The 26,857-nt window shown below is 46.0% G+C and overlaps 1 protein-coding gene and 1 long non-coding RNA gene across 4 annotated transcripts in view; one reads left to right on the top strand and one right to left on the bottom strand.

Annotated features, from left to right (window-relative positions):
- Positions 1–334: 334 nt before the first annotated feature.
- On the top strand, positions 335–8,268 carry LOC143286690 (uncharacterized). The gene is made up of 2 exons (XR_013055841.1): positions 335–5,137; positions 5,310–8,268. It is a non-coding gene; the product is annotated as an uncharacterized LOC143286690 (long non-coding RNA).
- Positions 8,269–8,805: 537 nt separating this feature from the next.
- LOC143286689 (uncharacterized) overlaps positions 8,806–26,857 on the bottom strand; it is a 56,684-nt gene continuing 38,632 nt past the window's right edge. For 2 of the 3 annotated variants that reach the window (XM_076594353.1, XM_076594355.1), the window contains exons 16-23: positions 25,665–25,824; positions 23,845–23,995; positions 23,022–23,160; positions 20,875–20,968; positions 19,095–19,192; positions 16,617–16,893; positions 15,416–15,526; positions 8,806–13,488 (exon numbers count right to left, since the gene is read on the bottom strand). In XM_076594353.1, the coding sequence (XP_076450468.1) occupies positions 13,324–13,488; positions 15,416–15,526; positions 16,617–16,893; positions 19,095–19,192; positions 20,875–20,968; positions 23,022–23,160; positions 23,845–23,995; positions 25,665–25,824 (1,195 nt within the window). In that variant the 3' untranslated portion in view covers positions 8,806–13,323. Of the gene's footprint in view, positions 13,489–15,415; positions 15,527–16,616; positions 16,894–19,094; positions 19,193–20,874; positions 20,969–22,837; positions 22,867–23,021; positions 23,161–23,844; positions 23,996–25,664; positions 25,825–26,857 lie in introns of all 3 variants that reach the window. The other variant, XM_076594354.1, reaches the window with a different exon arrangement.

Genomic DNA, 26,857 nt, shown 5'->3' with positions numbered 1-26,857 from the left:
ACTGGTTCACACCCTGACACAGCCATTGTTCTTCTGTGTGTGTGTGTGTGTGTGTGTGTGTGTGTGAGGCTCTGTGAGTGTGTGTGCATCTGTGTGTATGTGTGTGTGTGACTGTGTATGTGTGCATGTGTGTGTATTGATGAAGACAGCGGGGAGTGTGTTGACTATGATAGGATCTGTGTCTGTTGAATTATTGACAACACTCCACACACCCGAGACATATATCTATCCTGCCTCTGTTGCTTAGCGTCAGAGTACCATGGTCACCTCATCACACCAATCACCCACACTCACCCTCCTCTTCATCCTCACCACACACACCCACACATTACAATTTAGTCATCTTTATTTGTTCCATCATTCAGTTGGATGTTAACTGTATCCGTCATTAAAAACAAAACTCAGAAATACATTTGGAGCTAGATTTCATTTAGTATAAAAAGGTCAAGAAATGAGCGCGGACCATCTACAAATCTGGAGTGTATGTGAAAAGACAAAAGCAAAGGGTGGGGAACTGTACACCGACTACAAACAGAAACACACCAGGGGCAGTCATCACCAGAGGGCTTTCACTTCCCCCAGTGTGGAGCTCTCACAACCACTGACCACTGCTGACCTCATCACAATGGTTGACCACTGTTGACCACATCACAACAGGTGACCACATCACAACAGGCTGACAGATAAAATGAGATATGCTACGGAGTCTTGCATTCTTTCCTCCATCTTCTCTTTGCCACTGATATGCTCTACAGCCAACAAAGTAAAACAAGGACTGCTACTTTATAACTGCAAACCAGCGGAAGCTCACACAGACATTTCAACAATAATGTATCAAACTTACTGTGAGCAGAATCCACTAACCTCTCTTGAAAAATGTTGAAAAGTGATAGGGTAGGAGGGAGAAATAAAAAAAGACACTCCTTCTGCTCCCATAATACACAAGAGACAATAACTGAATAAAGGGGGCTTGGCCTCTATGGCGGCAAGCTGTCACAAAGTCAAATCTCACATTCTGACCATTAAAAATGTTAGAAATAATATGATGATAATCATATGTATGAATGTATATTTGTTCTCAGTACTGATGCAGTATCAGTGGTGCTGAAGTCATGTTCACCCTGTTCTTCCCTATTTTCTCTTCACAACTTCAGGTGCTGCCACCTGTGACAGGCCTCCACTTCTGGCTCCCCCCCACCCCACCCCCGCCTCCCCATCCACCCAGCACTTCACTTTACATTGCTGGCAGTCCACAGTGTCACCCCCCCCCACCCCACAGCTTCAGTCAGCCCCCATGATGCATTCTGGAAGTGTGAAAGCATCAGCTGGTACCAAGATAAAACGTACCTTCACCTCCCTTGACAATAGTGTGTGACAGATTCACCCCTTTCCAGGGTAGTGATACAATAGTCAAGTGACAGAGTCACCCCTTTCCAGGGTAGTGATACAATAGTCACAGTGACAGATTCACCCCTTTCCAGGGTAGTGATACAATAGTCAGAGTGACAGATTCACCCCTTTCCAGGGTAGTGATACAATAGTCAGAGTGACAGAGTCACCCCTTTCCAGGGTAGTGATACAATAGTCACAGTGACAGATTCACCCCTTTCCAGGGTAGTGATACAATAGTCAGTGACAGATTCACCCCTTTCCAGGGTAGTGATACAATAGTCAGTGACAGATTCACCCCTTTCCAGGGTAGTGATACAATAGTCAGAGTGACAGATTCACCACTTTCCAGGGTAGTGATACAATAGTCAGAGTGACAGATTCACCCCTTTCCAGGGTAGTGATACAATAGTCAGAGTGACAGATTCACCCCTTTCCAGGGTAGTGATACAATAGTCAGTGACAGATTCACCCCTTTCCAGGGTAGTGATACAATAGTCAGAGTGACAGAGTCACCCCTTTCCAGGGTAGTGATACAATAGTCAGTGACAGATTCACCCCTTTCCAGGGTAGTGATACAATAGTCAGAGCGACAGATTCACCCCTTTCCAGGGTAGTGATACAATAGTCAGAGTGACAGATTCACCCCTTTCCAGGGTAGTGATACAATAGTCACAGTGACAGATTCACCCCTTTCCAGGGTAGTGATACAATAGTCACAGTGACAGATTCACCCCTTTCCAGGGTAGTGATACAATAGTCAGAGTGACAGAGTCACCCCTTTCCAGGGTAGTGATACAATAGTCAGTGACAGATTCACCCCTTTCCAGGGTAGTGATACAATAGTCAGAGTGACAGAGTCACCCCTTTCCAGGGTAGTGATACAATAGTCAGAGTGACAGATTCACCCCTTTCCAGGGTAGTGATACAATAGTCAGTGACAGATTCACCCCTTTCCAGGGTAGTGATACAATAGTCAGAGTGACAGATTCACCCCTTTCCAGGGTAGTGATACAATAGTCAGTGACAGATTCACCCCTTTCCAGGGTAGTGATACAATAGTCACAGTGACAGATTCACCCCTTTCCAGGGTAGTGATACAATAGTCAGAGTGACAGACTTTCACTGATGTCGGACTGGAACTTAATGCATGGGGTGGGAACACATTTCATCACATCTGCTGCAGCTATAGTTAATAGTGATCTATCTTTACAATCTGATAACTGACATCACTGAAAGCAGGCTCTGCAGCCTTTTAGAGAGAGAGAGAGAGAGAGAGAGAGATTAAAAAACCTTTCCACATGTACAACCACACAACTGGTGAAGATTTTAGGATGTTTTTAAAGCACTTTCTATTATACAAATCATAATACACTAGTTTCCTCCTCATATAACATCTGCACACAACTCTAGCTGATGAACACAATGCACCTACATTAAACAACCAACGGCATGTTCCTTTGTAATGATAATTACCAATAAACTCATGGAAAATAAATGCACAATAAAATAGAAATCTGGTCAGACACAAATTCATGCTGAAAAGAAATATAATGCATGATTTTGATTAAAAACAAATCACCTCTGACATGTTACTAAAAATGACAAGATTCTGCATGAAAATATATCCCAGTTTATTTTGAGCCAATTCAAATCCACTTCATTGATGAATTTTGTGAAATATGGCATGAAAAACCCCCCAAAAAAGCCAAAAAGGTACAAGTCAAACAGTACACCTACCCCATCAAAAATAGACCCCTCCCACAGAAAATCCTCTTGCCACTGTGAACAAGCATTACATACGTATAAAAATCACAACCACACCTAAAGAGTCAATACCATGAATGCTGTTCTGTTCAGTGTGGTTGCTGTGTTCACACAGTCAGCCACCAAAACGCTCTGCTCCTGAAATTCACCTGCCTTCACTTTCACACACAGACTGATTAAAGGGAACACTTGGCAAAAAAGACAAAAAAACAACAACCCCAAACAGCTGACAATGAAAATGGTACAGCATACCAGAACCCTCAAAACCTGTACATCCTCTGTACAAACACTTGACAATAAACATGAGCAGTGAAATGTAGCAATAAGCATGTATATCACAAATGTTTAACTGGAATCGGGAGAACACTAATCAGATCCTAGAGACTTGAAAAGCTTCACATGTCGGGGGGGGGGGGGGGGGAGTGGAACAATATGGTGGACGTGAGGAGAAACAAAGGGGGAAACAAAGCAGCAGGTTGGGGAAGCAAGTTACAGCCACAGCCTGCAGAAGACAAAAAGGCCATGGCTGGAATCACACAGGAAACAAAGCTGAACCCACGGCGTGCGCTCAGCACGATCCACCCTCATGACACCACCCTGATGCCAGACAGCCAGCTGGGGTACACTGATACCTGTGTCTGTGTCACTGAGGGCTGTACACCAGACACCACACCACCCTGAGGCCAGACAACCAGGTGGGATACATTCACACCTGTGTCTGTGTCACTGAGGGCTGTACACCAGGCACCACACCACCCTGATGCCAGACAACCAGGTGGGATACATTCACACCTGTGTCTGTGTCACTGAGGGCTGTACACCAGGCACCACACCACCCTGAGGCCAGACAACCAGGTGGGATACATTCACACCTGTGTCTGTGTCACTGAGGGCTGTACACCAGACACCACACCACCCTGAGGCCAGACAACCAGGTGGGGTACATTCACACCTGTGTCTGTGTCACTGAGGGCTGTACACCAGGCACCACACCACCCTGAGGCCAGACAACCAGGTGGGATACATTCACACCTGTGTCTGTGTCACTGAGGGCTGTACACCAGACACCACACCACCCTGATGCCAGACAACCAGGTGGGGTACATTCACACCTGTGTCTGTGTCACTGAGGGCTGTACACCAGGCACCACACCACCCTGATGCCAGACAACCAGGTGGGGTACATTCACACCTGTGTCTGTGTCACTGAGGGCTGTACACCAGGCACCACACCACCCTGATGCCAGACAACCAGGTGGGATACATTCACACCTGTGTCTGTGTCACTGAGGGCTGTACACCAGACACCACACCACCCTGATGCCAGACAACCAGGTGGGGTACATTCACACCTGTGTCTGTGTCACTGAGGGCTGTACACCAGGCACCACACCACCCTGATGCCCGACAGCCAGGTGGGGTACATTCACACCTGTGTCTGTGTCACTGAGGGCTGTACACCAGACACCACACCACCCTGATGCCCGACAGCCAGGTGGGATACATTCACACCTGTGTCTGTGTCACTGAGGGCTGTACACCAGGCACCACACCACCCTGATGCCCGACAGCCAGCTGGGGTACACTGATAGTGATACCTGTGTCTGTGTCACTGAGGGCTGTACACCATGCACCACACCACCCTGATGCCCGACAGCCAGGTGGGATACATTCACACCTGTGTCTGTGTCACTGAGGGCTGTACACCAGGCACCACACCACCCTGATGCCAGACAACCAGGTGGGGTACATTCACACCTGTGTCTGTGTCACTGAGGGCTGTACACCAGGCACCACACCACCCTGATGCCAGACAACCAGGTGGGATACATTCACACCTGTGTCTGTGTCACTGAGGGCTGTACACCAGGCACCACACCACCCTGATGCCAGACAACCAGGTGGGGTACATTCATACCTGTGTCTGTGTCACTGAGGGCTGTACACCAGGCACCACACCACCCTGATGCCAGACAGCCAGGTGGGGTACACTGATAGTGATACCTGTGTCTCTGTCACTGAGGGCTGTACACCAGGCACCACACCACCCTGATGCCAGACAGCCAGGTGGGGTACACTGATAGTGATACCTGTGTCTCTGTCACTGAGGGCTGTACACCAGGCACCACACCACCCTGATGCCAGACAACCAGGTGGGATACATTCACACCTGTGTCTGTGTCACTGAGGGCTGTACACCAGGCACCACACCACCCTGATGCCAGACAGCCAGCTGGGGTACACTGATACCTGTGTCTGTGTCTCTGAGGGCTGTACACCAGACACCACACCACCCTGAGGCCAGACAGCCAGGTGGGGTACATTCACACCTGTGTCTGTGTCACTGAGGGCTGTACACCAGGCACCACACCACCCTGATGCCAGACAGCCAGGTGGGGTACATTCACACCTGTGTCTGTGTCACTGAGGGCTGTACACCAGGCACCACACCACCCTGATGCCAGACAGCCAGGTGGGGTACACTGATAGTGATACCTGTGTCTCTGTCACTGAGGGCTGTACACCAGGCACCACACCACCCTGATGCCAGCCAGCCAGGTGGGGGTACATTCACACCTGTGTCACTGAGGGCTGTACACCAGGCACCACACCACCCTGATGCCAGACAGCCAGGTGGGGTACACTGACACCTGTGGCTGTGTCACTGAGGGCTGTACACAGGACCAGAAACCACACCACCCTGGCACAGGTCTTCACGTCAGAGGCCCCATCCTCCCTGCACCGCCCACTGTGGAAGCTACTGCTACATGCACGTTTGTGTCCTCAGAGGCCAGTGAAAAGTCGCACAGTGTTTGGGTGAAACTGAAAGGACTGCATGTGAGGCCATTTCTGACTGCGTTGCCTTGAAGGCAGCAACACTGGTCTCCCTTTCCAGAATGATGGCATGTTATAGTGGGTGACAGGAGCTGAAAGCAATCCCTCTGTCACCTACCCTGCTGACACAATAACATACATGTAGACATGTCTTTGTTCAACACCTCTCAGCACACATTCTCTGGGATGGAGAGGTGTGTGGGGACTTTCTTCTCCCTCACAGACTGTTGACTGAGCTACTATGAGCAACAACATCAGTCATGAATATATTCAAACAAGCATGCACATTATTATCAACAGCTCCAACACTCATGTCACAGCAATGCTGACCATTCATTTCTTCTTCAGAAAAACAACTGAGATTTTGCCAATAGTCATGCTGAATAAGAATTTCTGCACGCCCCATGCCCCCATCCCCCCAAAATAACGATGAGCACCACAACACTCATGCCAGCGACTGCAGTCATTATCTTCTTCCATTTTTCTGAGAGTTGGAGTTCTGCTGGCCAACAGAAGCCTGGTCACGGCTGACAGCTAAGTCCTGCCACTGCTTCCACACACAACATTCAGACAGTGTGAGTGCCAGTCGTGTTACCCCTGGGACAGTTTGGTTCATGTTGGTGAAGGAGACTGACCGCTAGTAAACAACATCCATGATACACACTCCATGGCAGCAGCTGACTGACGACACATGGTGACCCAAGGTCAGCCAGGACAACACAGCCAATCACACAGTGTGACATGTGTTGCTGTCAGCCATTGCTGCTTCTCCCCCCGTCACCCATTCCTTGTGGGAACCATGGCAGTGGATGTTAGAGGAATGTCACAGCACCGCAACGTGTTCAGCGCAGATGTGCGTGTCACAAGAACGTGTCAACAATGAGAACAAACGTGTGCACACCCACCACCACCACCACCACCACCAATGCTGGGTCTGTGTGCACTGCTGTGTTCTTCCATGCACCACGTCTTCAACCTTGCTCTACTGATCTGTGATGAAACGACAGGGGCTGATCTTTTCTGTTTCCCAAACCAACCACAGGACATCCCCTCCTGCCCCCCTTTCCCCCCTCCAAACACACACACACAATTTCATAAGACAATTTCCCCTTGGCCAGGAAACAGGCCTTTGAGAAACGTATGCATCCACTTAGCCAGACCTGTGGGCATGGCGGGAGAAAGGAAAAAGGAAAACAACAATCACCTGGGACAGGTGTCACAGTGCATCAAAACTCAACAGTTCCTGAAGGGTGGTGCCCCCCAACACACAGTCCTGACAACACAGCACAAGGACCCTGTCCTCTGCTGCCTCCAGCGTGTCAGTCCGTCCGAGGGATCAACAGTAACAAGGTGGACACACATCACACACTGCTCTGCCCCTTCCAGGCAGCCACACACCTGACACACCTAGTGACCTACAGCACACCTCACGACACCACACCTGCTGCACACCCCTCTCACAGTTCTCACTGTGTCTAAGTATCCATCAATCCTCCGTCATCACAAAACACAACACATGATCCTCTGTCATCACACAACACATGATCCTCTGTCATCACAAAACACAACACATGATCCTCTGTCATCACACAACACAACACATGATCCTCTGTCATCACACAACACATGATCCTCTGTCATCACAAAACACATGATCCTCTGTCATCACAAAACACATGATCCTCTGTCATCACACAACACATGATCCTCTGTCATCACACAACACAACACATGATCCTCTGTCATCAAAAAACACAACACATGATCCTCTGTCATCACACAACACAACACATGATCCTCTGTCATCACAAAACACATGATCCTCTGTCATCACACAACACAACACATGATCCTCTGTCATCACAAAACACAACACATGATCCTCTGTCATCACAAAACACATGATCCTCTGTCATCACACAACACATGATCCTCTGTCATCACAAAACACAACACATGATCCTCCGTCATCACAAAACACAACACATGATCCTCTGTCATCACAAAACACAACACATGATCCTCTGTCATCACACAACACATGATCCTCTGTCATCACAAAACACAACACATGATCCTCCGTCATCACAAAACACAACACATGATCCTCTGACATCACACAACACATGATCCTCTGTCATCACAAAACACAACACATGATCCTCCGTCATCACAAAACACAACACATGATCCTCTGTCATCACAAAACACAACACATGATCCTCTGTCATCACAAAACACATGATCCTCTGTCATCACACAACACATGATCCTCTGTCATCACACAACACAACACATGATCCTCTGTCATCACAAAACACAACACATGATCCTCTGTCATCACACAACACAACACATGATCCTCTGTCATCACAAAACACATGATCCTCTGTCATCACACAACACAACACATGATCCTCTGTCATCACAAAACACAACACATGATCCTCTGTCATCACAAAACACATGATCCTCTGTCATCACACAACACATGATCCTCTGTCATCACAAAACACAACACATGATCCTCTGTCATCACAAAACACATGATCCTCTGTCATCACAAAACACAACACATGATCCTCTGTCATCACAAAACACATGATCCTCTGTCATCACACAACACATGATCCTGTCATCACAAAACACAACACATGATCCTCTGTCATCACACAACACATGATCCTCTGTCATCACAAAACACATGATCCTCTGTCATCACAAAACACAACACATGATCCTCTGTCATCACAAAACACATGATCCTCTGTCATCACAAAACACAACACATGATCCTCTGTCATCACAAAAACACATGATCCTCTGTCATCACAAAACACAACACATGATCCTCTGTCATCACAAAACACATGATCCTCTGTCATCACAAAACACAACACATGATCCTCTGTCATCACAAAACACAACACATGATCCTCTGTCATCATACAACACATGATCCTCTGTCATCACAAAACACATGATCCTCTGTCATCACACAACACATGATCCTCTGTCATCACACAACACATGATCCTCTGTCATCACAAAACACAACACATGATCCTCTGTCATCACACAACACATGTTCCTCTGTCATCACAAAACACATGTTCCTCTGTCATCACAAAACACAACACATGATCCTCACAAAACACAACACATGATCCTCTGTCATCACACAACACATGATCCTCTGTCATCACAAAACACATGTTCCTCTGTCATCACAAAATAACACATGATCCTTTCAAACTACAGTACAGACACATAGGCAATGAATATATGAGCACAGAATAAATAGGATCCTGTTTGTAATAATCACATCCTCATGCAGGAACCAACTCACTATGTACACCAAAAACCTAAACGTAACAGTTACATTCTGCAATACCTACACATAAAAGAAAAAAAAACAAGAGCAAAAAAAACAACAACAAAAAACATCAAAGTTCATGATATACAATTGTTTTTAGGGGTAATATAGTAATAAAATGCACCACAGTTTGCAAATTGTAATTTCTGTTTTGACAGGCAAGCCTACCCCACTGGAAACACACACCTGGGTTTGTAGATCTGATTGACAGACAAGGCTGCCCCACAGGAAACACACACCTGGGTTTGTAGATCTGATTGACAGACAAGGCTGTCCCACAGGAAACACACACCTGGGTTTGTAGATCTGATTGACAGACAAGGCTGTCCCACAGGAAACACACACCTGGGTTTGCAAAGTGTGGTGTTGCTGGCAGGTGTCCACTGTCCCACCCAGTGTCCACCAGTAGAGTTACCAGGTGATCCCCAGTGACCAGTGGTCAGACTGTGGATACTGGACACAGCCAGTGTGGGTCCACACAGGACAGCTCCTACCACACACCTTCCTCCCCCACCCCACACACATCCTCCCTCTCCCTACCGCCCCCTCAGAAAGCACGGAGACGGTCAGTGCTGTCAACAAACTCTGGGTACACAGAGCCAACAGCAGGAGGACAGAAGACCTGCACCACAGGAACACAGGAACTCGACACGACTACTGAACAAACCTGCTGTTCTGGTTCTAGCACTGCTCCTCCTGACTCCTCTGTCCTGAACCAATCCAGCAGTCTGATCACAGACCCACATGAAGCCACAGCCATTCAGCACAGTGCAGGTCTCTGAACATACATACCCACATGAAGCCACAACCATTCAGTATGGTCCTGCAGTAGAAGTACCAGAACACAACCACGTGCCACTGCCTTACAAGAGCAGAGAGCAGCAGACTCTGGTTTGTCCGTCCGTCTTGGTTTGTTCTCTCTATATACTCTGCAGTGAATCACAAAACGAAAACCCCACACAGACTGAGGGGTTGCCTGACAGGTTTGGTGGAGGTGCTGTCAACAGATATATAGCTACTTCTCCACAGTGTCAGCATTAGACAGTGTCTTAAACACTGTCAGTCCATGTTATATCTAACGGCTCAGATCACTAAGCATAACTAAGCACATTCCACTGTACAATTCCCAAACCTTTTGGCTAACACTGCAACAGCCAACAGGTTGTCAAAGTGAACTCTAAATAGGTTGTCAAAGTGAACTCTAAATATGTTGTCAAAGTGAACTCTACGCTTACAACTGCAATGCAAATGACACAATGTCTGTTTGAGCCCAGATGACACAATCTGAGAGACACAAAGTGTCAGTGTATGCTGTGAAAAGCCAATAGCTGCACTGTTTTCAAGTCTGCCTTACCGGAAAATGGTAGACCAGGAAATGATACATCATTAGTGTTTATCAAACAATAACCCTCTGTGACAAAATATGTTACATCTTTTGCGTTTATCAAAAAGTATCTGTTACATGTGTTACTGCTACATTTGTATTACGTGTCTGTTACACATGTTAGGTCATTTGCATAAATCCACCGATACCTGTGACAGCTCGTGATCCATGACTGTTGTCAGAACAAAACATACGACAAGACAGCACTGCCACTACTAAAAGCAAACATATCAAAGAGCAAACAACAACAAATAAAATCCAACCAAACATACAAAAAATATCAAATACACACAAAAAACACCTCCCCAATGAAGCAATAATAAAAATAACATAAAAAACATCAAAAAACAAGCCAACAACCAACCCCTAACAACCCTTCTAACACAAGTTCTGTGCCTCTCTGCAGCAGAAAATGTCTAATTTATCAAATCTTGTGTTCAGTCACAAGAAATGTGTGATACAGTCCATGCACATCATTACATGATACTATATTACTTACAAACATCTTGATCCTCTGAACCACTATTCCTAAAACCATGAACCTCCCCACAAAATGACCCTTCTGAAATAGTTGATTAGCGTCTAGGTTTAATCAGAAGAAATAGTAGGAACCGATTTTTTATCATGATTGGTGATACAAATATCTCCTCCAAGTCCAAAACTAAAGCTGTTAGGAAAAACAACAAACATTTCTCTTTTTTCTGGCATGGTCCTAGCTTTGTTCTGTTCTTTTGCAAAGAGTTTCTCTGTCCCACTTCTGAAGTTCCTGAATAATGTTAACCTCTAACAATATAGAATTCATTCTTTGTGAATATCTGGCGCCATTTTCTTTCTGTTTTCAATTTGCACTGACAGTTCCTTGCATATACTGCTAACCTGTTGATATGTCAATTCATTCAAGGCAGTGCAGCCCTAAAACAAAACTTGTATCATTCTGATCATTATTGCTGTCTTATTGCTCTAAATAACAACTTAGACTGATGTACATGCAACAAAACAATCTTAGATTCAAAGCATTTAGAGTGACGTCAACAGATGCATATAAAAACAAACAGAATGACAAAAAGCCAACTGAAACTATGAATACCTGTCCAGAGTAGTTAACAGACAACGTCAACAGCAGGTTTGACCAAGATGAAAGTCGACATGTCCAAACACACAAGTTGAATGATGACATGTCCAAACACCACTGAAGAAACAGAGGAATGTCTGACACATCCAGGTAAACGGAGGCTTCCATCAAGAAACCCTGTGCGACAGTTTTGCTTCAGTGGTGCTCAGCATTCTCCATGTGGTGACTGTGTGTGTGTCAGGCAGCAGGTCACTGTCCCACACACCTGCTGCTGAAGGCTGTCACCCACACAACTGCTGGTCTGTGATCTGTGAAGGTCTTCCTGTCGGCCACCACTGACAACAGGTTGGTGCTGACTTTTTCTTGCCAGTCGCTACACGCCCGGTCTGCTTGAGGGACATTCATTTCCCCAGTGATGTCTGACAGCAGGGAGTCACTGTCTGTGAGGAGATGGTGGATCACTCTTCATGTCATGGAACTACACCGTGTAGGTTTCCACCACCTGGATACAGCTCACACTGTCAGCACATGTGGACACACCTGATCACAGAGACTGAATCTTGGTGCTGACATGTGTCGATATGCTGGTCTCACATCCTTCTTCAGCTAACACAGGGCAGAGGAAGGCGTGTGATATCAGGGATATGGGTCGATACGGTGGTCTCACATCCTTCTTCAGCTAACACAGGGCAGAGGAAGGCGTGTGATATCAGGGATATGGGTCGATACGGTGGTCTCACATCCTTCTTCAGCTAACACAGGGCAGAGGAAGGCGTGTGATATCAGGGATATGGGTCAATACGGTGGTCTCACATCCTTCTTCAGCTAACACAGGGCAGAGGAAGGGGGCTGGGGGGGAAGAGAGAGAGACGGGTGAGGTGTGTGGAAAGAGGGAGATGAATTGGGAGCTGGAGCGACCTGCAGGGAAGGTGGGTTGGTGAGAGATGAGAGGAGGTGAGTGCATCACGGCCCACACAGCAGGTCACATGACTGGTCACGGCCCACACAGCAGGTCACATGACTGGTCATGGCTGACGGTGATGAAGCAGTGTCCAGCTGCCAGCCAGCAGTGCAGTGGTCACTGCGGTCAGTGGGTGATACAACCCACACACACCATGGAGCCACCAGCCGATGACGGTGGATACAGCTACAACATCCTTCATCTCATTCTGTGCATTTCACTGCCACCACCACCATATTCTCCTCTCTCCAACTGTTGCACAGCACCGTGCCATCACAACACAGCAACACTGCACTGCTGGCTAACACGTTCACTGTAACTTCAACCTCCTGCCCCCTCCCCCAGCAACGCTTTCCTCACACCATAAAGCTGCTCAGAACACACAGGTCTGCAGACATACACACATACACAGCACAGAGGGGCGTTTTCAGCAGATGTGTTGAGGCAGCATCGCACTTGCTGTCATTGCTCACAGCTTCACAAGGGGGGCAAAAAACAAAGAGGTATCATCCACACAGATCACTGCGCCCGTCCCATGGTCAGACCCAGGAGTCGGCCCCGCCCTGACCCCCTGACCCGTCCATCATCACTCCCCCCTGTCGGCCGTAGTCTTCGTTCCGTCGCCGCCCCTTGTTGACTTGTGCATAGAGAGGTTCAGGCACCGTGCTCAGCTCCTGGGAGGACTGGTCTGCCTCTGCTGCTCCCTGAAACATGGCATGGCACAGTGTGTACTGACCCTGAAACATGGCATGGCACAGTGTGTACTGACCCTGAAACACGGCATGGCACAGTGTGTACTGACCCTGAAACATGGCATGGCACAGTGTGTACTGACCCTGAAACACGGCATGGCACAGTGTGTACTGACCCTGAAACACGGCATGGCACAGTGTGTACTGACCCTGAAACACGGCATGGCACAGTGTGTACTGACCCTGAAACACGGCATGGCACAGTGTGTACTGACCCTGAAACACGGCATGGCACAGTGTGTACTGACCCTGAAACACGGCATGGCACAGTGTGTACTGACCCTGAAACACGGCATGGCACAGTGTGTACTGACCCTGAAACATGGCATGGCACAGTGTGTACTGACCACAACACAGCGTGAGAACAGAGCTATCTATCAGTGACTAACCAGCACAGTGTGAGAACAGAGATATCTATCAGTGACTAACCAGCACAGCGTGAGAACAGAGATATCTATCAGTGACTAACCAGCACAGCGTGAGAACAGAGATATCTATCAGTGACTAACCAGCACAGTGTGAGAACAGAGCTATCTATCAGTGACTAACCAGCACAGTGTGAGAACAGATATCTATCAGTGACTAACCAGCACAGCGTGAGAACAGAGCTATCTATCAGTGACTAACCAGCAGTGTGAGAACAGAGCTATCTATCAGTGACTAAGCAGCACAGCGTGAGAACAGAGATATCTATCAGTGACTAAGCAGCACAGTGTGAGAACAGAGATATCTATCAGTGACTAACCAGCAGTGTGAGAACAGAGCTATCTATCAGTGACTAACCAGCACAGCGTGAGAACAGAGCTATCTATCAGTGACTAACCAGCAGTGTGAGAACAGAGCTATCTATCAGTGACTAACCAGCACAGCGTGAGAACAGAGCTATCTATCAGTGACTAACCAGCAGTGTGAGAACAGAGCTATCTATCAGTGACTAAGCAGCACAGTGTGAGAACAGAGCTATCTATCAGTGACTAAGCAGCACAGCGTGAGAACAGAGATATCTATCAGTGACTAACCAGCACAGTGTGAGAACAGAGATATCTATCAGTGACTAAGCAGCACAGCGTGAGAACAGAGATATCTATCAGTGACTAAGCAGCACAGCGTGAGAACAGAGCTATCTATCAGTGACTAACCAGCACAGCGTGAGAACAGAGATATCTATCAGTGACTAAGCAGCACAGCGTGAGAACAGAGATATCTATCAGTGACTAAGCAGCACAGCGTGAGAACAGAGCTATCTATCAGTGACTAACCAGCACAGTGTGAGAACAGAGCTATCTATCAGTGACTAACCAGCACAGCGTGAGAACAGAGCTATCTATCAGTGACTAACCAGCACAGTGTGAGAACAGAGCTATCTATCAGTGACTAACCAGCACAGTGTGAGAACAGAGCTATCTATCAGTGACTAAGCAGCACAGCGTGAGAACAGAGATATCTATCAGTGACTAACCAGCACAGTGTGAGAACAGAGATATCTATCAGTGACTAAGCAGCACAGCGTGAGAACAGAGATATCTATCAGTGACTAAGCAGCACAGCGTGAGAACAGAGATATCTATCAGTGACTAACCAGCACAGTGTGAGAACAGAGCTATCTATCAGTGACTAACCAGCACAGTGTGAGAACAGAGCTATCTATCAGTGACTAACCAGCACAGCGTGAGAACAGAGCTATCTATCAGTGACTAAGCAGCACAGCGTGAGAACAGAGATATCTATCAGTGACTAAGCAGCACAGCGTGAGAACAGAGCTATCTATCAGTGACTAACCAGCACAGCGTGAGAACAGAGCTATCTATCAGTGACTAACCAGCACAGCGTGAGAACAGAGCTATCTATCAGTGACTAAGCAGCACAGCATGCCACGTACCGGAGGCAGGTTGGGGAACAGGGGCACACCTCCCACCGGCTTCTTGTGGGGGCGGGGCTCGTCTAGGGGGGCGTAGCCAGGGCCAAGGTCGTTGATCGGGATGCTCTCCGGCTGAATCAGTCAGTCATGTACGCCTCTTACCAATAGTGCCAATTAGAACAACAACAGAAAACAACAATGTTCATGTCTGTCGTTTTGTCAAACCAGTCTGTATAGTCAACCTATTCTCTGACATGATTCAGACTAACATGACGGTGATCATGGAACACAAGCAGTATTTAAAAAAGAAAAAGAAAAAGAAAAAAAAAAGAAATGACCTGCCAAGAGCCGTAGGGGCAAAGGAATAAAAGAACCTCCTGCACTTTGTGTGACAGACACTGACCTCGGCTGTTCACTCTGTGGAGGTCAACACTGAACCCAGGTCCACTCACCCAGCTCACAGCACACAGTTAAACAAACAGGCTGTAAAAGAGCAACGCCTCATTCAGAACAAGGCTACGTCTACAGAACAGAGGGATGGGACAAAGGGGAATCACTCTGAAGGGTGCTCAGTTTCTTTCTGGATCCTCCGTGACTGAGGTACAGCCTTCAGTGTGCACATCTGATCTCACAGTGCATGTACACATGGAGGACGTTCAGGCAGCTGCAGCTCTGCACGTCTCTTGGTCTTCAGTTACAATGTCATGTTCAATGAAAATCTGGATGGATGATACGGTCTACAGTAATTTTTTTTTTCTATTTTCTCAAATAATGACCTTGATTCTGACCTCTCATCCTGCATACCAAATTACCATAAAGGGAGTGACTTCAAAGATCTTTTTAAGACCCTACCAAATTACCACGTTTGGTTCCTATGCCACCTGCATTTACCCAAAAAATGCAATGGTAAAGTTTACCATGGTCAAATACGCACACACACACACTCGAAACCGGGTCATTGCACAGACTCTGTTTGTACATGCGAGTCAAAATTAATAGGTTGCATAATCAATACAACTTGTTAAAGTGATGTCAACTACATTGTTACTTAACTTTATACGGAGTAGTGTGTGTGTGTGAGTGTGAGTGTGAGTGTGTGTGTGTGTGTGTGTGTGCATGTGTATGTGAGGTTGTGGAGTGCTTTCCACAAGGCTTGTAGCGAGTTTCATACTGTTGACACCTCAGCCTGTGACGTCTGCCTCCAGAACCCTACAACCCTCACCGGTATCCTGTCGCGGGAGTAGTTCCCCCTGTCGTTGTGACCGTACAGTGCCGGGTTGCTCTGGTTCATGGCAAAGTAGCTGTCCATGTCCGTGCGACTGCCGCCATGGTGACCGTAGTAACCGCCGTCATCATGGCGAGGCATGCGGCCGGCACTGAGGGTGTTGTCATCGTAGCCCTGAGCGGAGATGGGGCGGGACAGGGTGTTGTAGGGTGTGGTGTGGTTGCTGGACGGTATCCCGCCCCCTGACCTGAAAGCGTCTCGCTGACTGTCCGGCCTGTGTGAAGGAGAAGAAAACTTGGTTTGTGTCACAGCACAATGTGTACCGATGTTGTCATAGCATAGAACAGCACAATGCGTACTGATGTTGTCATAGCGTAGAACAGCACAATGTGTACCGATGTTGTCATAGCATAGAACAGCACAATGTGTACTAATGTTGTCATAGCGTAGAACAGCACAATGTGTACTGATGTTGTTATAGCACAGAACAGCACAATGTGTACCGATGTTGTCATAGCGTAGAACAGCACGTGTACTGATGTTGTTATAGCATAGAACAGCACAATGTGTACCGATGTTGTCATAGCATAGAACAGCACAATGTGTACCGATGTTGTCATAGCATAGAACAGCACAATGTGTATTGATGTTGTCATAGCGTAGAACAGCACAATGTGTACTGATGTTGTTATAGCATAGAGCAGCACAATGTGTACCGATGTTGTCATAGCATAGAACAGCACAATGTGTACTGATGTTGTCATAGCATAGAACAGCACAATGTGTACTGATGTTGTCATAGCATAAAACACAAAGTGTACTGATGTAGTCACAACATAAAACACAAAGTGTACTGGTGTAGTCACAACATAAAACACAAAGTGTACTGATGTAGTCACAGCATAAAACACAAAGTGTACTGATGTAGTCACAACATAAAACACAGTGTACTGATGTAGTCACAACATAAAACACAAAGTGTACTGATGTAGTCACAACATAAAACACTAAGTGTATTGATGTAGTCACAACATAAAACACAAAGTGTATTGATGTAGTCACAACATAAAACAGCACAATCTGTACTGATGTAGTCACAACATAAAACACAAAGTGTACTGATGTAGTCACAACATAAAACACAAAGTGTACTGATGTAGTCACAACATAAAACACAAAGTGTACTGATGTAGTCAGCATAAAACAGCACAATGTGTACTGATGTTGTCACAGCATAAAACAGCACAGTGTGTACTGATGTTGTCACAGCATAAAACAGCACAATGTGTACTGATGTTGTCACAGCATAAAACAGCACAATGTGTACTGATGTAGTCAGCATAAAACACAAAGTGTACTGATGTAGTCAGCATAAAACACAAAGTGTACTGATGTAGTCAGCATAAAACACAAAGTGTACTGATGTTGTCACAGCATAAAACAGCAGTGTGTACTGATGTTGTCACAACATAAAACAGCACAATGTGTACTGATGTAGTCACAGCATAAAACAGCACAATGTGTACTGATGTTGTCACAGCATAAAACAGCAGTGTGTACTGATGTAGTCATAGCATAAAACACAAAGTGTACTGATGTAGTCACAGCATAAAACAGCACAATGTGTACTGATGTAGTCACAGCATAAAACAGCACAATGTGTACTGATGTTGTCACAGCATAAAACAGCAGTGTGTACTGATGTTGTCACAGCATAAAACAGCAGTGTGTACTGATGTTGTCACAGCATAAGACAGCACAATGTGTACTGATGTAGTCACAGCATAAAACAGCACAATGTGTACTGATGTTGTCACAACATAAAACACAAAGTGTACTGATGTAGTCACAACATAAAACACAAAGTGTACTGATGTAGTCAGCATAAAACAGCACAATGTGTACTGATGTTGTCACAGCATAAAACAGCAGTGTGTACTGATGTTGTCACAACATAAAACAGCAGTGTGTACTGATGTAGTCACAACATAAAACAGCAGTGTGTACTGATGTTGTCACAACATAAAACAGCACAATGTGTACTGATGTAGTCACAACATAAAACAGCACAATGTGTACTGATGTAGTCACAACATAAAACACAATGTGTACTGATGTTGTCACAGCATAAAACAGCAGTGTGTACTGATGTAGTCACAGCATAAAACAGCACAATGTGTACTGATGTAGTCACAGCATAAAACAGCACAATGTGTACTGATGTAGTCACAGCATAAAACAGCACAATGTGTACTGATGTTGTCACAGCATAAAACAGCACAATGTGTACTGATGTAGTCACAGCATAAAACAGCAGTGTGTACTGATGTTGTCACAGCATAAAACAGCAGTGTGTACTGATGTTGTCACAGCATAAGACAGCACAATGTGTACTGATGTAGTCACAACATAAAACACAATGTGTACTGATGTAGTTATAGCAGACACCACGGTTGGACAGCACTGTTCACTCACCTGGGCTTGGCCATGGACTGAACAAAGTCATTTTCTGAATACCCCATGCGTGTGAACCGCAGGTGAAGGGCCTTGAAGGTCCACAAAGTTTTCAAAATCTGTTTGGGACAAAAAAAACATGATGAGGCAAGGAAGCTGTATTACAGTGTGTGATGTAATCAGACACTCACTGTGTGGTTGATTTTCAAGGTTCTAGTCAGGAAGCTGTATTGCAGTGTGTGATGTAATCATACACTCACTGTGTGGAGATGTAATCAGACACTCACTGTGTGGTTGATTTTCAAGGTTCTAGTCAGGAAGCTGTATTACAGTGTGTGATGTAATCAGACACTCACTGTGTGGAGATGTAATCAGACACTCACTGTGTGGTTGATTTTCAAAGTCCTGGCCAGGAAGCTGTATTACAGTGTGTGATGTAATCAGACACTCACTGTGTGGAGATGTAATCAGACACTCACTGTGTGGTTGATTTTCAAGGTCCTGGCCAGGAAGCTGTATTACAGTGTGTGATGTAATCAGACACTCACTGTGTGGAGATGTAACCAGACACTCACTGTGTGGAGATGTAACCAGACACTCACTGTGTGTGATGTAATCAGACACTGTGTGGAGATGTAATCAGACACTCACTGTGTGGAGATGTAACCAGACACTCACTGTGTGGAGATGTAATCAGACACTCACTGTGTGGAGATGTAACCAGACACTCACTGTGTGGAGATGTAACCAGACACTCACTGTGTGTGATGTAATCAGACACTCACTGTGTGGAGATGCAATCAGACACTCACAGTGTGTGATGTAATCAGACACTCACTGTGTGGAGATGTAACCAGACACTCACTGTGTGGAGATGTAATCAGACACTCACTGTGTGGAGATGTAACCAGACACTCACTGTGTGGAGATGTAACCAGACACTCACAGTGTGTGATGTAATCAGACACTCACTGTGTGGAGATGCAATCAGACACTCACTGTGTGGAGATGTTATCAGACACTCACTGTGTGGAGATGTAACCAGACACTCACTGTGTGTGATGCAATCAGACACTCACTGTGTGGAGATGTAACCAGACACTCACTGTGTGGAGATGCAATCAGACACTCACAGTGTGTGATGTAATCAGACACTCACAGTGTGGAGATGTAATCAGACACTCACTGTGTGGAGATGCAATCAGACACTCACTGTGTGGAGATGTTATCAGACACTCACTGTGTGGAGATGTAATCAGACACTCACTGTGTGGAGATGTAATCAGACACTCACTGTGTGGAGATGTTATCAGACACTCACTGTGTGGAGATGTAACCAGACACTCACTGTGTGTGATGTAATCAGACACTCACTGTGTGGAGATGTAACCAGACACTCACTGTGTGGAGATGCAATCAGACACTCACAGTGTGTGATGTAATCAGACACTCACTGTGTGGAGATGTAATCAGACACTCACTGTGTGGAGATGTAACCAGACACTCACTGTGTGTGATGTAATCAGACACTCACTGTGTGGAGATGTAATCAGACACTCACTGTGTGTGATGTAATCAGACACTCACTGTGTGGAGATGTAATCAGACACTCACTGTGTGGAGATGTAATCAGACACTCACTGTGTGGAGATGTTATCAGACACTCACTGTGTGGAGATGTAATCAGACACTCACTGTGTGTGATGTAATCAGACACTCACTGTGTGGAGATGTAATCAGACACTCACTGTGTGGAGATGTAATCAGACACTCACTGTGTGTGATGTAATCAGACACTCACTGTGTGGTTGATTTTCAAGGTCCTGGCCAGGAAGCGGCCCTCAGAGGTGTTGATGTACATCAGGCGGGACAGTCCATCCTCCTGGATCAGTGACCTGGACACAGCGTCAGTCTGACAGTCATGTACAGTCACTGACCTCAATGTGTCAGTCTGACAGTCACTGACCTCAATGTGTCAGTCTGACAGTCATGTACAGTCACTGACCTCAATGTGTCAGTCTGACAGTCACTGACCTCAATGTGTCAGTCTGACAGTCATGTACAGTCACTGACCTCAATGTGTCAGTCTGACAGTCACTGACCTCAATGTGTCAGTCTGACAGTCACTGACCTCAATGTGTCAGTCTGACAGTCATGGACAGTCACTGACCTCAATGTCAATACCAATCAACACATTTCCACACCATCATGATATCAGACCTAGTCAGCAAAGTACTGACAATATCATCAGAGCACATTTAAAGTTCCATTTCCAATTATGAAGAAGACACTATTATACAACACTGATCACACACATACATACAATTATAAAGAAGTTCATGTATTTCGAGCATAAACAGTACAGTACTTCAGTTCACACTCCAGTTTTAAGACACCATTATACAACACTGATCACACACATACACACACACGTACAATTATAAAGAAGTTCATCCATTTCTAGCATTAACAGTACAGTACTTCAGTTCACACTCCAGTTTTAAGACACCATTATACAACACTGATCACACACATACACACACACGTACAATTATAAAGAAGTTCATCCATTTCTAGCATTAACAGTACAGTACTTCAGTTCACACTCCAGTTTTAAGACACCATTATACAACACTGATCACACACATACACACACACGTACAATTATAAAGAAGTTCATCCATTTCTAGCATTAACAGTACAGTACTTCAGTTCACACTCCAGTTTTAAGACACCATTATACAACACTGATCACACACATACACACACACGTACAATTATAAAGAAGTTCATCCATTTCTAGCATTAACAGTACAGTACTTCAGTTCACACTCCAGTTTTAAGACACCATTATACAACACTGATCACACACATACACACACACGTACAATTATAAAGAAGTTCATCCATTTCTAGCATTAACAGTACAGTACTTCAGTTCACACTCCAGTTTTAAGACACCATTATACAACACTGATCACACACATACACACACACATACAATTATAAAGAAGTTCATCCATTTCTAGCATTAACAGTACAGTACTTCAGTACACACTGCAATATTATTCTATTAAGATACTATTATATAACACTGATTACACACACACACACACACACACACACACACATATATATATATATATATATATATATATATATAAAGAGAGACAGAGAGAGAGAGAGAAAGAGAGAGAGATATTCAACACCAAGGCTAAGCCATTCAGCACACACAAGCAAAAAAACAACAACAAAATGACAACAAAAAACAAGATGTACAGATGTTAGAAACATGAAAAGTGTGTAATACCACCTACGCACGCTACATTACCACACACACACACACACACGAGACCTGCACAGCCTGAACACATCTGTGACTGCTTCAGTCTGTTCACCAATCAGAACACCAGTCACACAATCAACGCCCATCAGCCAAGTGACTCACACAGCGTGGTCCTGATTGGAGCGCACCACCTGATACAGTGACCAATCAGAACACCAGTCACACAATCAACGCCCATCAGCCAAGTGACTCACACAGCGTGGTCCTGATTGGAGCGCACCACCTGATACAGTGGCCAATCAGAACACCAGTCACACAATCAACCTCTATTAGCCAAGTGACTCACACAGCGTGGTCCTGATTGGAGCGCACCACCTGATACAGTGACCAATCAGAACACCAGTCACACTATCAACGCCCATCAGCCAAGTGACTCACAGAAGTCACACAATCAACGCCCATCAGCCAAGTGACTCACACAGCATGGTCCTGATTGGAGCGCACCACCTGATACAGTGACCAATCAGAACACCAGTCACACAATCAACGCCCATCAGCCAAGTGACTCACACAGCGTGGTCCTGATTGGAGCGCACCACCTGATACAGTGGCCAATCAGAACACCAGTCACACAATCAACGCCCATCAGCCAAGTGACTCACACAGCATGGTCCTGGTTGGAGCGCACCACCTCGTACAGTGTGGCCAGCACGGCACAGGTCAGGTCGTCTGGACACTGGTTGGCTGAGTGCCGGCTGTCTCGGGGTAACCAGTCCACCAGCTGACGTATCGAGTACTTGCCTGGTGACACCACATGGTATTAGTACTGTGTGTGTGTGGGGGGGGGGGGGGGGGGGGGGGGGGGGTGTTGGGGGATGTATGAGTGTGAGTGCATGTGTAAAGACAGGGGTATAAGTATGTGCACACATTTGCACTTGTTTCTCATCTCTCAGCTTACTAACTCTAAGCCTTCCAACTGAAATCTTGTATTTCATCCTGTTTTATGAAAGTGCACCATCTCTTTGCCTCTTTGTCTCATATATATACAAGAGACACACAAGCTCATCATATTAACACAAGTGCACACATGCATGTTCAAACACAGGTACACATGCAAAAAGTTGATGAAAAAGTGAACTATCAAAATTGATATTGTACATCAAGTCTGCACTGATGCCTAAAATTATAATGAATCCACTTTAGCATCAATCAAATCTCTCTTCCAGCTTCTGACTAAACACTGACACACACAAAATGCATACACACACCATGGACAAGAGAATGAAGTTCACTGCATGCTGCACCACACACAACAAAAACAAACTGCAAGCAGAAACATACCCCTTCATTCCAATGCTTTATCTCAGGCTCACACACACACACACGGAAAAACTGATAAGATTTCTCCAGTTCTCACAAGAATACAAACACACAGCCCCCCCCCCCCCCCCCCCCCAACCCCTGTGTGCGTGGTGCAGCACTGACCAATGAGCTCCTTGTTGGTGTGGTCGATGGTCAGGTTGCGCAGGGCGGTGGCGGCAGCACAGACGACGCGGTGTGAGTCACTGTTCAGCAGGTCCACCAGGTTGGGCAGACCCTTGGCCTTGCGGATGAACGCCCGACATTCCACCGCCGGCTGTACACACACACAGACATGTATACACACATAAATATACCACGGACACTCACACACACCAAACACTCACACACAACACACTCACCACTGACTGTCAAACCTCACGGACATGGGGATGTGGGGATCTCTGGATGAAAGGAACATGAGTATGTGGGGATCTTTGGATGAAAGAACATGAGTATGTGGGGATCTTTGGATGAAAGAACATGAGTATGTGGGGATCTTTGGATGAAAGGAACATGAGTATGTGGGGATCTTTGGATGAAAGAACATGAGTATGTGGGGATCTTTGGATGAAAGGAACATGAGTATGTGGGGATCTTTGGATGAAAGGAACATGAGTATGTGGGGATCTTTGGATGAAAGGAACATGAGTATGTGGGGATCTTTGGATGAAAGAACATGAGTATGTGGGGATCTTTGGATGAAAGAACATGAGTATGTGGGGATCTTTGGATGAAAGGAACATGAGTATGTGGGGATCTTTGGATGAAAGGGAGATGAGGAATACGGGGGGAGAGGGGGAGGGGATTTGGGAAGAAATTAATCATAAAAATATACAGAAATTCAGAGTGAAAAGAACATGAGGAATATTGGTGGATTTAGAACAAAAAGAACATGAGGGATAACTGACAGAAACTGGATGAAAGGACCATAAAAAACATCAGAAACTTTAGGATGAAAGAAACATGATGGACATAGAGACTGGGGGAAACATAACGTGGTGCTGACAACAACACTGTAACAACTCTCTGTGCACACAGATCTCCTCACTGACCCCATGCTGACCAGCTCACACCTACCGACAGTCCCACAACTCTTTGTGCACACTGACCCCATGCTGACCAGCTCACACTACCTACAGTCCCACAACTCCTCTTTGTGCACACTGACCCCATGCTGACCAGTTCACACCTACCTACAGTCTCACAACAACTCTTTGTGCACACTGACCCCATGCTGACCAGCTCACACCTACCTACAGTCCCACAACTCCTCTTTGTGCACACTGACCCCATGCTGACCAGCTCACACCTACCTACAGTCCCACAACTCCTCTTTGTGCACACCGACCTCATGCTGACCAGCTCACACCTACCTACAGTCTCACAACAACTCTTTGTGCACATTGACCCCATGCTGACCAGCTCACACCTACCGACAGTCCTACAACAACTCTTTGTGCACACCGACCTCATGCTGACCAGCTCACACCTACCTACAGTCTCACAACAACTCTTTGTGCACACTGACCCCATGCTGACCAGCTCACACCAACGCACAGTCCCACAACAACTCTGTGCACACTGACCCCATGCTGACCAGCTCACACCTACTGACAGTCCCACAACAACTCTTTGTACACACTGACCTCATGCTGACCAGCTCACACCTACCTAGTCTCACAACAACTCTTTGTGCACACTGACCCCATGCTGACCAGCTCACACCAACGCACAGTCCCACAACAACTCTTTGTGCACACTGACCTCATGCTGACCAGCTCACACCTACCTCCAGTCCCACAACAACTCTTTGTGCACACTGACCCCATGCTGACCAGCTCACACCTACCTACAGTCCCACAACAACTCTTTGTGCACACTGACCTCATGCTGACCAGCTCACACCAACGTACAGTCCCACAACACAGTGGTGCATGACGTACCGCCCAGTCGCAGGCAGTGAGGTTCTGAACGGCCCCAGCAGAGGCCTCCAGAGTGACAGGGTTGGTGCAGGTCTTCCACACCCCCAGGTACAGCTGCAGCAACTCGTTGCCCCACAAGGCCCGGTACTCTGACGCAGAGTCTGGCAGGTTGGGGGGTGGCCTGCCATGGTCACCAAGCAATTCAGTGAAACCACAGGGTTACTTCATCATTCCACACGACTCATCTGTCGCATTAAAAGATCTGAAGAAATTTATATATGCCCATTTTGGGGGTGTGGAGGATACAATAACAGTACAAACACACTGCTGGGAAGAAGCAAAATTTTCTTTTTTCAATGAAAACATGCAATCATACACAAACATAACAAACCACTTTCAATAGAAAAAGCACTGTCAACATCATATCACTACTAGATATGACCACTACTTTAAAAGTTTAAAGCAATCTGATACCAACATACATACACACACTTTCACACTGATATGCCTGCCTTTTTTCACATACACCAACATTCAGTGCACACATCTGAGATCTGACATTCAGTCTGATACACACATTAGAGATGTGACAAACATTGATCAACAAACAGGAGGTCGTTCTAAGGGAGAAAGAAACAGATGTAGCGGTGTGGACTTTCATCTGCAATGTCAGATCTGACCCACAGAAACAGCAAGCAGAATGATGTACATAAATGTAGTCTGGTGTCATGAAGACAGACAGAAATAATGATACTGAGATGTAGCAGTGTGAACTTAAAACTCAGGTTTCAGTCATTGACATAGACAAAATGGTACACTGGTTTGTTGCCTATACTTTCATCTACAGTGTCAGTTCTGACAGAATGGCACATATGTAGTTGTGCTACTAATATCTCTGATGTCAGATTCAGAAACAGGCGCACAGAACAATACACATATTTAACAGTGAGTACTTCTAACACCAGTGTAAGTTGCAGACTGACAGGTAACAGTGACAGAGACAGATGTAAACACACACACAGCAGTGTGTACTTAAAACCGTGGTAACAGTGACAGAGACAGACATAAACACACACACAGCAGTGTGTACTTAAACCTGGTGGTAACAGTAACAGAGACAGACATAAACACACACACAGCAGTGTGTACTTAAAGCCATGTAACAGTAACAGAGACAGACAGACCTACAGACGGACACAGCAGTGTGTACTTAC

This window comes from Babylonia areolata, chromosome 10 (assembly GCF_041734735.1).
Source record: "Babylonia areolata isolate BAREFJ2019XMU chromosome 10, ASM4173473v1, whole genome shotgun sequence".
NCBI lineage: Eukaryota > Metazoa > Mollusca > Gastropoda > Neogastropoda > Buccinidae > Babylonia > Babylonia areolata.
The sequence above is the reverse complement of the archived record's forward strand: the minus strand, read 5'-3'. Positions and strand labels throughout refer to the sequence as shown.